This window comes from Blennius ocellaris (assembly GCF_963422515.1).
Source record: "Blennius ocellaris genome assembly, chromosome: 17".
Classification (NCBI taxonomy): Eukaryota; Metazoa; Chordata; class Actinopteri; order Blenniiformes; family Blenniidae; genus Blennius; species Blennius ocellaris.
Window position 1 is genome coordinate 12,865,041 of NC_137666.1, and position 14,288 is coordinate 12,879,328.

At 42.8% G+C, this 14,288-nt stretch overlaps 1 protein-coding gene across 4 annotated transcripts in view; it reads right to left on the bottom strand.

The window, feature by feature from the left end:
- The window catches only part of fermt2 (FERM domain containing kindlin 2), a 39,244-nt gene extending 27,453 nt beyond the window's left edge, over nt 1-11,791 (bottom strand). For all 4 annotated transcript variants that reach the window (XM_080512762.1, XM_080512761.1, XM_080512760.1 and 1 more), the window contains exons 1-2: nt 11,599-11,791; nt 10,212-10,369 (exon numbers count right to left, since the gene is read on the bottom strand). In XM_080512762.1, coding sequence (XP_080368888.1) covers nt 10,212-10,368 — 157 coding nt within the window. In that variant the 5' untranslated portion in view covers nt 10,369; nt 11,599-11,791. The remainder of the gene's footprint in view (nt 1-10,211; nt 10,370-11,598) is intronic.
- Nucleotides 11,792-14,288: the final 2,497 nt, after the last annotated feature.

Here is a 14,288-nt window from a genome sequence, read left to right on the forward strand (position 1 = left end):
TCCCGCTGACCCTGTCTAAGAGCTGAATGAACGGGATTAGTGGGTGAGAAGGTGAAACAACAGACTGCCTGCTTAGAGCGAAGAAAGAAGACCACTGTGGTGCAAGTAAAGCAAACTGGGCTGAGGAAGAGATTACAATAACGATTAAGAGGGGAAGCACAAGCTTGAGAAGAACAAGAAGGGCCACAAGCATCTGAATGCAGATGTCTTTTTGTGAGAGCCTGGAGAATTGTGTTGGGGAGGACTGTTTGTCAAGCTGTTGTGTTCTACCCTGTTTACTCCAGCGGGCAAACGCTTGGTACTTGAGCGAAAACATTCCAAGCTTTCTAAGGCCCTGGGTGAGTTACTCCAGCAGCATGGGGTCTCACTGTCTTCGCCCCCCCCCCCCCCCCCCAATGCCTCAGCTGTGCACAACATAACTTCATTGCCACAATCGGAAAAACAGCTCCCCAAAGTTTCCTGCCGACTATTAAAAGGCTGGAATAATGAGAGGTAGAGCGGAGAGAAACACTGAAAATAATCCGGAGTGTATTTTCATAACTGTGCTCACAGATTTTCCTCTTACAACCTTGTAATTTCTGGTGTCCGGGAGCCACGCTGAACAGCCAGTATTAGCATTTGGCACTCTGGCCTTCGCCACAGACCACGATCTATAGAAACGTCTTCATACTCAGCGGGTATGACCACCATACAATCTGTGGAAAGGCATGAATGTAGGTCTGGGCTGGTCTCAGTTACCGTCACTACGCCTTCTATGGCCTCCGCTTCTCCGTTTCCTTTGACGCTGCCCACCGCCCAGCCCTCACTGGACACAGCCTTCTCTTCTCTTCGCTTGTGTCACTGCGCAGTGGTTCGATGTATTGTGATTGGCTGAGGGCAGCTCGAGGAGGCCTCCATTGGGCAATTTTAGCATTAAGGTGGTAACTCAATCCACAGGGAGAGAGAGAGTGGTCAATGGCATCTACCAGCTAAAAATACAGCCTGCCAAGCATGACGTAATGCAGCAGCCAGAGGAGTGGAGGGCCTAAGTAATTGGGTGCATTAAATGTGGACCCACAGAGCAATATGTGTGTGTGTGTGTATATGCGTGTACAAGGGGAGGGGGGGGTGGCCGAATGGGAAAACCAAGTTTTATGACCTCCGCAGGATGTGAAAGACGACACAGATATTGTGCACTTTGTGTGTATGCAGGTTTGGGTGTTTGTCAAGGGGAAAGTGTTCTTATCCACCTATTAACAACATTAGCTCTCCGTGTCGCACGTGTCTTTGCTTTAACGAGCAAAATCTAACCAGAAATTCTGCCAAGCAAACCCCTTTTTATTCACCACCAAAGGCCTAAACCGCTTCCTCTGTGCAGCTAGTACCACAGCCAGAAACTCATTTAAAAAAAAATTGGCACGGATAAACAGCAGGATATGTTCAAATCTCCCTGTATGCAAAAATGGAGTAGTCTGACGGGATCTTATTGGGGGAGTGTTGCTTCCCTCCATCCATCCCCTCCTGGTCAGAGTATCTGTGGTGTTTACATTAGGAGGCAGCTCTGTTTATGGAGGTCTGTAGGGGGGAGGGGACGGGACAACAGAGGAGAGGATGAGGGAAAAAAAACGAGAGAAAGGACATGAGAAGGAGGGAGGAGGACAAGGAGGAGCTCAGCGTGGGCACGCAAGAGACGCAGCCTCTTTATAGAACTTGTTAGGAAGAAGAGCAGATTCAAAATGACAAAAAAAAAAAATGCACAAACGTAAGGAAGCAGTGTTGTTGTGTCAATTTGTAGCAATAAGTCTTGTAGTAAAGGAAAAACAATTTATTTCCCTTTTTAAGCAATGCCACATTTGTAAGGATTGTGCATTTGTGGGATGAGTAGTACAACTGACAATATTGGAGGTCAGAAGAAATCTGTTAGTGTTAGTGAAGATGCAAAGCTCTGTCATTTTTAAAGCCACGGGCTGATAAATAGCGTGCTTTACAGCTGGGTGAGGCTGGTCATGCCGTTTCCTTGGCGACTCCTGGTTGACGCCGTGGGGGCAGCGGTGCAAGGCGACAACTTGTTTTCATACACAACAAAGACACAGAGTGGCAGGTTTGGCTGTCTTATTATCTCCGTCCCATTTACAGACATACACATGTATGCATACACAGGTCCCCCCCCTGTACCACACCGGAGCCCTTCTCTTTCTAAATGTATTCCTTGTCTGAAGCAGGGTGAGGGTCGGCATTGACGAGCAAAGATACAACAAACAGCTGCTGTGCACCGTCCTTAAATTAGAGCGACTGTAAACGGCCTTGGGGCGCTTTGGAGCTCGTGCAGTCACGCCAGATAGCATCAGCATCAGATAGCCAACATGTATACAATAGGTTCAACCCAGACAGGTGATGACAGTATCTGTACGACAGACAGGAGATTGAAAGATTACAGATTAGAAATGATACGATGAATTCAGCAGCATCAGAGCTTGTGTTAAAAACTAGTCCAGACACTCAAGGGACATAATCACTAATCTGCAGCGGCCAAACATGCAGAAGAGGAGCGGACAAACTTGTTTCTAGCCACACAACACAAGAATGACAGATGATATGATTGCGGTAGCCAGGTTGGAAATAACGCTGTTCAAACCCAAGATGCACATGTTCCTTTTAAAAAACAAAAAAACCACCCCTCGGGGAAAAAGCCCAGTTCAAGGAACTCATTGGATTCTCGCACATCCTCAATCTGTTGTGAAAGAAAGCGACCATTGTCTGTTACCAATGCTTTGCAAAGACGTGCACAGCTGGAAATGTTAAATGCACTGGCTGTTCCCAACCTCATAAATCTAGACTCAGACAGAGAATTTGGTCTAAGCGATAAAAATGGAAACTAATGCATGTTCAGCAGGAATACTGCATAAACGGTAATTGCAAGTGGTACTGGTGGCAGTGCATTTTCATAATGAATATCCGATGGCTCTACAGATTAGACAGTCGTGGTTTCTCATCACGATCTGAATATGAAACGCAATTTTGGATAATTTGGTGCATTCATTAGAATCTGCAGCTCCGCTTCGACTTGATTCTTGCACAAGAGGAACATTTGAACTCTACACAGGATGATTCCAAAGCCCAGCATAAAATAACGAGTAATAACAACAGTTTGTGAAGGAGGTTAGTCGAGTTCACATCAGTCTTTCATCAACTAACAGCTCCGGCCAATAGTCCATCAAACATGCTTTTTATCGCAGCCATTAAATATGCAAGACATGTAGAGTCTGAAAAAAGACTCATTAAAAATTCCAATGTGGTATTGATTTTATGGAGCGTACCACCAGTATTTCATACACACACTTGTCTAAATCTAGAAAACCTCTAAAATAAAACACACCAATCATTGTAAGATCACAATGAATATCAGTCTTGACCTCTTTTTTCTGTGGATGGTCAAAAACTGGAATTTGTAAGTCCAAAAATTGCTCAAGTCGGATGAATAAGGATAAAAGCTGGATGACAAGGGAAGCAGGATCTTTATTTTAGGTAGAAATCTGAGCATCAGCGTATCTACAATGAAGGTGATCTCACTCCAGTTCCATTAAAAGAGGGTACATCCATGGAAATTAGAGGAAACAACTGAAATCCTATGAACATTGCACATTAGAGTGGAATGAGGAGTCATTTAGGAGGAACCAGTCTGTTAGAGTCAAATGATGCAACAGTGCTGACTTCAATGCATTAGGAAAAAAGGCCAGAGGAAACCTCCTTAGAGACGGATAGTTTGTATCCATTTGTGTCCGAGCCCAAACATCAGAAAACAGTGGGGGGACTCTCCCTCCGCCCCAACCCAGCTTTATACAATTAAGTGTTCAGCTCCCCAGTGCAATAATTACATTTCAAAGAATCTGTGGGGCCAAGATCAGTGGAGCAGATACACAATATTCATCTGTCCCTCCATCCATGTATTTATCCTGCGTCACGTCCCCTCAGGACTGAGATAACCATTGATGCCCTTCGCGAGCCAAACAGGAAACGCCATAACCTCTATAGAAATCTTAGTGAAGTCCATTTCTTGTGGACATTGAGCTGCAAACCTGCTATTAAGTAAGATGTTTGGGAAACTGAATGAAATAGGAGTGACAGAAGCTTCGCTGATTATTTTTCCAAACTTTTCTCTAACCGACATGAACCAATACGCTGTTTATAAAAACAGAAAAGCTCCTGAAGCTTTGTTCGGTGAAAGGGAGAGTGCAGACAGACGGAGGGGTGGAGTGACGGCTTTTAAATGAATGAAAAGTGGGCCGAGATGCGACACAAAAAACTTCAGATCAGTTTACCCCATTGACACGCAGGTGTGTGGTGTTAGAGAAACAATGTGGGGCACTAACATTTCCTCCCTACTGTGCTGGTTGCACTACAGGAAGGAGAAGGACAAATAGCTTCAGCAAATTAATCTTTGCTCACTAATCCTTAGCTTTCCACACCCTTAGGGATCTCTACTGTATATAAACTATGAATAAATATATTTGGCCGGTCATCAGAAGAAGGAAATAAAAATAATTATTATTGCATCCTTAGTTTACACCAATAAGTACTACTTTTTCTTCCATTGGACACTTCAAGAGAAGCACATCGGAACAAAAACAAAATGATTACAACAGAAGCTCTTCCTTGTACACTGTGTAGATAATCACCTCAGCAGCACGGAGCAGATTTAGAACAGCTGGTTTCTATATGTCACACATTCTCCATCACACAATCAATCACAAATAAAGCTTCTGCCCGTCTCAAAATATTTCCATTGAGTCTCTGCAGATCATTTGCTGATTTACAATTTAGATGGAAACATGTTACAGTAGTTGATAATTTGTTGTAAATACTAACAACTTCACAACATTTCACATCTATGCTTGAAACAAAAACAACAACAACAAAAAACAAGATGAGAAACCTGAGAGCTGCAGCTCTGAACTAAGCACTTGTGTCATTCTGGCTTCCTTGTGTTATCCTGTGTGCCAAGCAGAATACCGAAAGAAAGAAAAACAGATGAAGATTCAAAAAGATTTGAGCGGAGTCGCCAAAGCTGTCTATATATGGGAATCGGTGAGTATGCATGCAATATCAGTGGCCAGTAGTCTACATATGGCCACATCTGCGAGGGGTGAGTGCAGAGCAGTACAATCACAGCAGCATCTTGCCCCTGAAACAGGAAAGCTCTGGCCTGGGCAGGACCGGCACTTAGGCTAACTACTTCCTGTCAGAGAGATTAGACAGCGAGATGATCACACAGGCTGCAGGGCCATTTCTCACTTCTTAATGCCAGACCTTTCGAGGGGCTCCATTCCAAATCAATGACTTTCATTACACATAGTGATATGTCTGAGCTGTGTGTCAAGGCCGAGGTGACAGAGGGGGAGGGAATGTGCTTACATCCTATCAGCGTGTATGATAATGAAAGTAAAAGATTTCAGACCTGTTCACGGCTCCCACATCACCATGACGATGATATCTAATGCCCATCTTTCTTTCACAGCCAAACAAAAACAAAATGGCCCGAATGCTCGAAAGACAGGAAGGCGGGAACGTGAAGCAGGCAAGAGGGGGAAAAGTGTTGTGAATTAAATTTTTTAAAAAAAGAAAGAAAAAAGAAAAATCCCAAAGGAAGTTCAGCATCCTGTGTAAAATAGCGTCTGTTTCCTTGCGAAAGCTGCGCTCCATTGTCAAAGCAAAGCCATCTCCCACCGGTCACTATAACCCTTCAGTCAAAATGCTGGCAGGAGGACACAGAAAGTCAAGAGAGTAAAGGAGAAACACAGATATTTGCGGGGGGGAAAAAATACTTTAGTACCACACTGCTCAAGTACAAAAGTAAGAGTTACCGAAACATGCTTCCTTTAAGGCATCTTACCTTAAAAACAAAACACACCTTGGCATTAGGACTTCAGAACCAGTCCGAAGTACTCACACGCTTTACTGAAATAAATGTACCGTTACTTAGGTGGGGGAAAATAAAAAAAAATCCTCCTAAATTTGTGGACTTCTGCAGCTTCAGTTTGCTCAAGTATTTCCAGCATTTTTGAATCCTCGTCATGAATGATTCATACATGTAACAAGCTGGTGTGACAACCATCAGTACAAAGTAATGATATCACAACATGTGTGTAACTGATTGAACACCACAGCTGCTGGTCTTCTTTGAATCTTCCCTGTAGTGATGTGGAACGATTAACAGTGACCGATATGCATATTTATGAACTCTGCACCATTCAACTCTAAGGTTGAGAGTTAAGGTAAAAAGTTGTCTGAAAAAAATTCAGTCGATCTTTACTTTAAAGCTTCTAATAGGAAACATTGTGGAAAAAAATAAATAAATAAAGGAATTCGCTTGCTGACGTTTTCTTTTAGCGTCTCCTCATAGATGTGCTTCCCAGTGGAGGTGGACAAATGGAAAGAAATAAACCGTCCAAGTCATGCTCGACTACGAACGACACGCTTTGATGAAATCAAAATGAATGCGGGATGATGACATCCACCAAAATGTTAATATGTAGGTCAGCACAAATACAAAACACGTTTCCTCCGACACGCAAGGAAACTTCTCTGCGGTGGGATGGTGGTACGGTGGCCAAGAAAACTGCACTGCACCCCCCAACTGGAAACAACCACATGAACTATCAGACTCGCACAAAACCAATTAGTTTGCTCAAGTTCTATTTCTGGAACATTGAGCATCAGAGTACATGAACCCAGGTCAGAAAGTAGGGGAAGACCTCAGTTTCCTATCAACTGCTTCATGCCTTGAAAAGCATATTGTGTCAAATATGAGTCCAGCATTAGGAAGAGAGAAAAAAAGAAAAACCCAAAAGGGAGACAACATAGTAAAAGTATTTTCCACAGAAATATCTGTGGGCAGGAGGAGAAGAGAAAGGAAAAGAGGGATCGCTGACGTAGAGGGGGAGAGGAGGACGAAGCGTGCTGCTCCAGCAATGACGGCAGCGACCGGAGGACAACATGCCAGACTCTGGAGGTCATTTCCTGCTTCATAGAAGACTTTTATGGAATTCAAGCAGCGAGCGCAACGTCACAATGGAGAGAAGAGAGTTCACTGCACACACCTCCTTCCCACCTCTCTTCTTCTCCAGCACGTCCTTTTCATATCCACATTGTGACACAAAGCAGAGCCAGGACAACCAGGGCACGATCAACAGCATACCAGATAAAGGTTTGGGGACCGGGGCCCACTTGTTTCCTGGTTTTGGAGCAATTTCTCGTAATTTCATGCTGCAACTTGATGGTTTGATTCAGTGCTTCTACATCCTGCTCCCACAAGTTGGTGTCGATAACTTCAACAAGTTATAACGAGTCGACATCGACCTTCTTTAGTATTTATTATTTTATAGTTTACTTTCTGTGAGTAAATTTATAAGTCTTGCTTTCTAATAAGTGCAGTTATTAGAAGTGCAGAAGAGCTCATCTGGGCTCAAGTGAGGTTGAGATTTGTTATTAAATTCTTGTTCGTCAACTACATTTTAGTCGGAAAGCTTGAACTGTTGGTAAACTATTAAAACATATATACGACTTCCTGCTTCTCATGACCGATGATGATTTGGTCATGAGAAGCAGGAAGTCGTCTGTATTAAAAGAAAAAGAAAATTGAATTGCGTTCCCACCCGTTTCTTCATTCAAGCAAGAGTCACATTTTGTACGACGACAAATCGCGGTTCTATGAAAAGCAGGAGAAAGATAACCAACTGGCTGGTTGTCTACAAACCGTAGAATAAACAGCAACTTTCAGCAGCACCTCTCCACATCATCCACGTGTGCAAAGTTGCAATGCATTTGCCTGGAACCTTAAAGAGCTCAAGCGCTTCCTGTAAGCCACAATTTACCTTTCCTAAAAGCTCGACAAATTGCGCACAAATCAGGTCAAATAAATCACCTGCAAACTAATGCTGTTTGTACAATATTTGGTTTCCCTCCCGGCTTTTAGAGAGGAGTGCTGCACTTTTGGAAAACATCAACACAATTGGAGAAAGCAGCGATGATGGAAGGCAATGGGAGGATGAAAGGATTACAAAAAGCAAAGGGACCAGCGGGTGGTTAATCAGCTGGCTTTAAATACTGCTCTCCTGGAGGGTTTGCGGGGAAATGGATGCAGCGTCTGCCGCTGTGATCAATAGCTAAGTGCCTTCCTGGCATTTGTCTATTTAATCCATTATCGAAGGCCGTCTGAAACCTGAAATGTGGACGAGCGACCCGCCGCTCACAGGAAGAGTTGCATGATGGAAGCAGGATGCACGTGGCTGAGACACACCCACCGGCCTGCACGACCCTGCTCACGTGTGGAAACGCCATGCACGAATACTACTAATGGGAACTCTCGTCATCACGGAAAAGACAGCTGAGCTCGACACAGCTTTATGGCGACGCTGTAAAAACACCCTTTTTGAACGACGACTTAAAACTTTGGGTCAAGGAAAGGCTCCTTCTCGACTTGACAAGAGCCAAAGGACAGAACAAGACGAGGACGGCGGCGAGAGGTTTGTCATTGAACCGCGTCGTCCCGAGCCACTGCTTGCCAAAACTCTGTGGCATCTACGAGTCCCTTCGCACAGCATTTTGTACGCGCACCCATGCATCTCGCTCATGTACAGCGTCCATGTATAGCCACCACAACCAAGCAATCAGTCAGTCCTCGAGCGAGTATGTGACAACACTTGGGAGGTGCTGGATGAGGACTGAGCGGAGAGAGTGGGGAGGTACTCAAGCAGATTACTTAACAGAATAGCTTTAAGAATACTAGTCAATCTCACAGAGGCAAATATCAACATGCTGAGGTTGTGTTTTAATTAGGAGTGTGCACTCATGGAGGCACAAATTCTGACACTTTTACATGAAAACAATAGGTTTCCTGCAAACCTTTTTAAAAGAACAGTGTGCTAATGCTTGCAAACACTGCTTATTACAAGATCCAAATCCTGTGTTTGACATGAAGTCTGCAGTCCCCCGCAGAGTGTGGCCATGTAGGAAAACTCTGTGTTGGGTGGATGGGTTAATGATTACAATCCAAAACAGCCTGTTGAGTCAGTTTAGGAGAAATGCTCCCACACTCCCTGTGAAACCTGTTGTAAAAGACACAACATATGCTCTAAAAACACGACTGGATGTGACGACACGTGCCCTCCACATTAAAAGAGCATCACCTTCAAGCTCCAGTTTCAGAGTAAATGAGTCACTTAAAATGCTGTCATTTTCTGACATGTATAGTGTACATGTCATCATACAACCGATGTAAGGAAGACTTTTGACACGCCAAAGAACAGAGAAATGTCCAACAAAATCTCCATCCTTCACGCAGACGTTGAAGAAGCATATGAACACAACTCCGCAGGCATACCAGTGAATTCCTGAAACTTGCGCAGCACCAATGCTACTCGGTGTGGACTGCCACGGAGAACAAAGACCTCAATTATGTGTCGCGCGAACAGAACAGCTAAAACAGGACCATGGGTAGGGAATAAAACCTTGGGAGCGCAGCAGGAATTCTGAGCATTCGAGCAGCGTCAGCGGACAGCAAACTGTCACTCCCTCCCGAAACGTCCCGCCACCACCGCTGACCTTTCTCCAGAGTCCATGAAACAGGCCAGTGTTCAAGGGGCTGGAACAGAAGACTCCTGTACAGAGTTGCACCCAAACTTGTCAAGTGTAGTGCAGTTACAGAATACTGTGTGGGGGTAGGGAGGTTGTGTGTGTGGTTTCTTTATACCTTCAGCAACTGACCCATTTCTGCAACAGGCTAACAAAGAAGAACAGTCTGCTCTGCTTGTGCGGGCAACACATGTCACCTTTTACACTCCTCTTTCAACGACAACAACTCAATAATATATTGAATTATATCTCTGAATAGAAGGCCTACCTCAGATTCCATTTACTCGTTTCCACAAGTTAACAAAAGGCTAATGTTTGACCTTCCAGACGTGATAATGTAGGAGAGTATCTATTAACTTTGAGCAGTACAAAGAAAGAGCTTGAACTTTTGCATGAAAACTCACATTGCAAAAGGAAAAGAATAAGAAAATATTACACAAGTCAGCCACTGTCACAGAAGAAAAGAGAAACGTGCTCCAAGAGCGAAGCATTCTGCACACCCATGGTTGATGTGCTAAAAAAAGACTGTTTGCAGCTTGATTGTTGACATTTGGATAGGATGCCTTGAAAATGCTCAAACCGGTTTGTGCATGCACGCATACCTAATTTCTCCACCAGCTTCAGCATGACGCCACCGATGTGGATTTCCCCGGTGACCCTCAGTGACACGTCCCTGTGGAGGTCGGTGACGTGCATCTTCAACTCCCACGTCCCGTCGGCATAACAGCCATCGGGCATCCGGATCCCGTCCAGTGCCATCCTGTCGAACAGAGCTAGAGTCAGGAGGCGAGAACACTTCTTTCAGAACATTGGGATCTTTTGGAAAGGGTGAATTTGCCGAAACACCAACGCCAATAGTCAACATGAGAAAACCGCTCGTGATCAAGCAGGGTCATAGTATAGAAAAGAGACACTGACAACACTGATGTCATTAAGATTGAAGACCTGTGGTAGAAAACTAGTAGTAGGTTAGGTCTTTAGTCAACCCCTGTGGCTCGGTTGGGACAGTGGGTATCTCAATTGGAAGTTTGTAGGTTTGATTCCCCGAAGTGTCTTTGGGCAAGACTCTGAATCACCCTAAACTGCTCCCAGTGGATGAACTGAGCCACCGACATTGGTGTGTGAATGTGAATCAGTGGGAAAATTAATTTATGACCATTTTACAGAAAGGCTCGCCCATTCCCAAACTTAATATCCTCATCGTGAGTGTAAACCACTACATCACCCTGGCTCCAAATTGTAATCAATTGGCTAGTAAAATAGGGTTTAAATGCAACACAAATCATGAAATAAGTTATTGAACCATAAACAAATGCATCGATTTAATAGTGATGACTTCAGATGAGATATTAGCTCCACAGACCAGGCTCGTCTTGGGAGTGTTTTCCATCTTGCAGCATTTAACTTGCTAATAAAGAATCAGGTCGCCTGTGTTTTGCGACACCGGTACTGTGTCGATGTGCTTGTTGCAGGACTGACAGTGGAGGTGAGTCTGTCCATTGAGGACAAAACGATCAGGAGTCTCTGGAACAACTTACAATGTCGCCTGTCACTCTTTGATCCGAGCCTGTCTGTTTACATTGTAGCAAAAAAAAACAATCAACAACTGCCCGATCATTAAAAAAAACAACCTGAACAACAAACACTGAAGGCCCACGGCTCGTCGCGGATCTTTAAAATCATTTTATCCATCAATAAAACTAAAAGATCCGCTCCACCTGTTAAAAGTAACGGTAAAGAGACTCTTCCAAATAAACCGAGGGCTTCATTATGTAAGCAACAACTCCCCGGCTCCACGCAGCCGCTCGTTTCACCACAAAGTTCAACAATAAAGTGGCACAAACCCAGACAAACGAGCCCCTGAAATACCCAGAGAAAAGTTACAAGTAACAAGTAAGCAATAAGTACTGAGCGACAAAATCGGCAACAAAACCGCTTTTTTTTTTTCCTTCCATGTTTCACTGCGGCGACGTTTAATTCAGGACTCACCTTCACAAAGACGAGAGAGAGAAAAAAACACCAAAACAGTCAACAGTCGATACAGAACTCGTCCCCCGTCTCTAAATCATGTATGGAGTCTTGGTTCGGTGGTAAAAACAGAGAGAAATCCCTGAAGTAGTCGGAGAAAAAGTGAAGTATCCCAAACAGTTTTCCCGCAGGCTTCGGATTAATGGAGTCCAGCCGCGGCTTCGCCTCCTCCGCCTCCTCCTCCTCCTCCTCGTCCAGCGGGGATCACGTCACTGCTCCAATCCCACTTTTCCTTTCACACACACACACACACACACACACACACACACACACACACACACACACACACACACACACACACACACACACACACAGAGAGAGAGAGAGCCAAGAAATATGTAATCAAAAAGTAAATGATCTATGTATTGAATGACATTATTGACAATGGTTTTCCATCCTCCTGCAGGGGGCGCCAGAGAGTTTCAGGAAGGGGTCAGGGGGCTACTTTACCCTTTCCTCGATAACAATTAAATAGTTGCAAGGTCAAAAATAAATAAATAAATAATTTTATATATATATATATATATATATATATATAGTTTCCCTGCCTCTTTAACAGTGAAGGCACAAAGATTACACCCTTTAAAAAAAAAAAAATGTTATCATCATTCATTTTTTGCTGCCAGATTTTCAGCATGTAACTCGTGCGAAGCAAGTACCGGTACACAAAAAACACGTCAAAAGGTGTGAAAAAAATTCAATAATAGGGTGCTCTGACTTTTGTTATTTGGCAAAGCGCTTTAACAAAAATCTCTATATAAAAAAAAAACAAACAACACGCGGAAATGGGAGCATGTACATATATAGCACATAAAGCGTGGAGAAAACTCTGTTACAGTGTGCTATGACTTTTAGTAATGATTTGGCAAAGCATTTCTGCAAAAATAATTTTTTTGTTGTATATTTCAATTTTGATTTTAAATAAAGTAATTCATTCATTCATTGAAAAGAAAGTTACCTCAGGCTTCAATAGTACTTACATATTTGTGATATAAGTGCTTGAAGGTTTAAACAATATGAATCCACACTTTCTTATTATTTTATAACAATTTATCTTCAACAAATATAAAGGGAAGCACTACCACATATGACATACACAGCAAAATTCATATTTTAAATAATAAACGGTTGTACAGACTTAAGATTATTAAATTACTATCAAATTAGTAGTAATTTTGTGTCTGTGTTATCAACAGACCTAACGGCTTACTTGAAAGTGATGACGATGAGGCGAGTGTTCGCCATATGTGAATATACAGTAGATGTAAGGGAGAGTGTGAAAACGTTGTGCTCATATTTAATAACAATATTTTGCTGAGTAGCGACCCTCCCGTCTGAGAAACTCAGCAGTTTGTGGCAGACTTAATGGACAAGCAGTTAAGATCTCAAGCTGCCTTTTATGGCAATAGAGCTGAGAGTGAGTCTCGTATCATCATCATCATGATCATCATCATCATCAGGGACTCTTGCTTCTACAGCTCTGGGAGTAACTACAAAAACACAACAGGGACCTTTGACCTCATCTTTTTTTTTTTTTGCGTCTTTACAAACTGATACTGTTCCTTTAAAACCCCCGTTTGCTGCAAAGCTTCTCTTTCTATGAGTGAGCTCTATTTCTCTTGGACATAAGAGACCCAGTGGATATGTGTGTGTGAGCCGCAGAAGTTATCCAGAGTAAACATACTTTAATTTCTGACACTGCGCATATATTCAAGGAATCGTTTAGTGCCGTGTTGTAACGCGCCCAGATGGAAGTTTGTTTGTTCTTCACACCATTCCTCCTCCCTGAAGTCAATCATTTAGCTTTATTTCACTCCTTTCTTTTCAAAAAAAAGTGAAAGAAATTTAGACAGGACATAAACATTTAGTCGACACCACTTATATATATGTATATAAAAATGAATTAAATTCTACAGCCATAGTTCCAAAATAGTTGGAACCATGTGTACAATTGAGATTAATATGGATGCCATCGACTTTAAATCAACATAATTCTGTGTGTGTGTTTCGCTCTCTCGCTTCATAATAAGAAGATCCACAGTTTAAGTCCAGCTTTGGGGATGTCTTTCTGTGCAATGGGGTTTCTCGAGATGTTTGAGGCTAATTGGTGACTTTATTTAGAGAAAATGGGATTATGAGGCGTCTTTGACAAAAGCTGGATAAAGCTTTAGTCAATTCCTGTTTTTTATCCTCATCTTCACATGGGCACAGTCGTTTCTTTATTTTGAACTGGGGTTTTAACTTTTGAATATGAACGTGGAGGGGCAGGCTTGGGAAGAACACTCAATACTGAATATACAATTGAAATAGTTGTCAAAAGTTACCGTATTGGTTACAAAACCCTTGAGTACAAAAAAGTGTTTCAAAAATAACTGAACTGCATCTAATGTATAATCAATCTGGCGTACCTATTTAAAACATCTCCTTTCAAAAGCACCTTGGAATATGAAAACAAGAATAACAATTACATGCTTTGAAAGAACGCAGATTAAAGAAAATAAGTGACGACTTTCAGTAGCACTGTGGATTTTGAAAAAAGTAACAAATGCATCTTTATTAAAGTATCTGTTAATCTCACTCCTGAGCAGAACAATTGTACCAGACAAAGATAAAGGCGTGTGCTGATAGTTCACCAGTGGATCAGCAGAAAA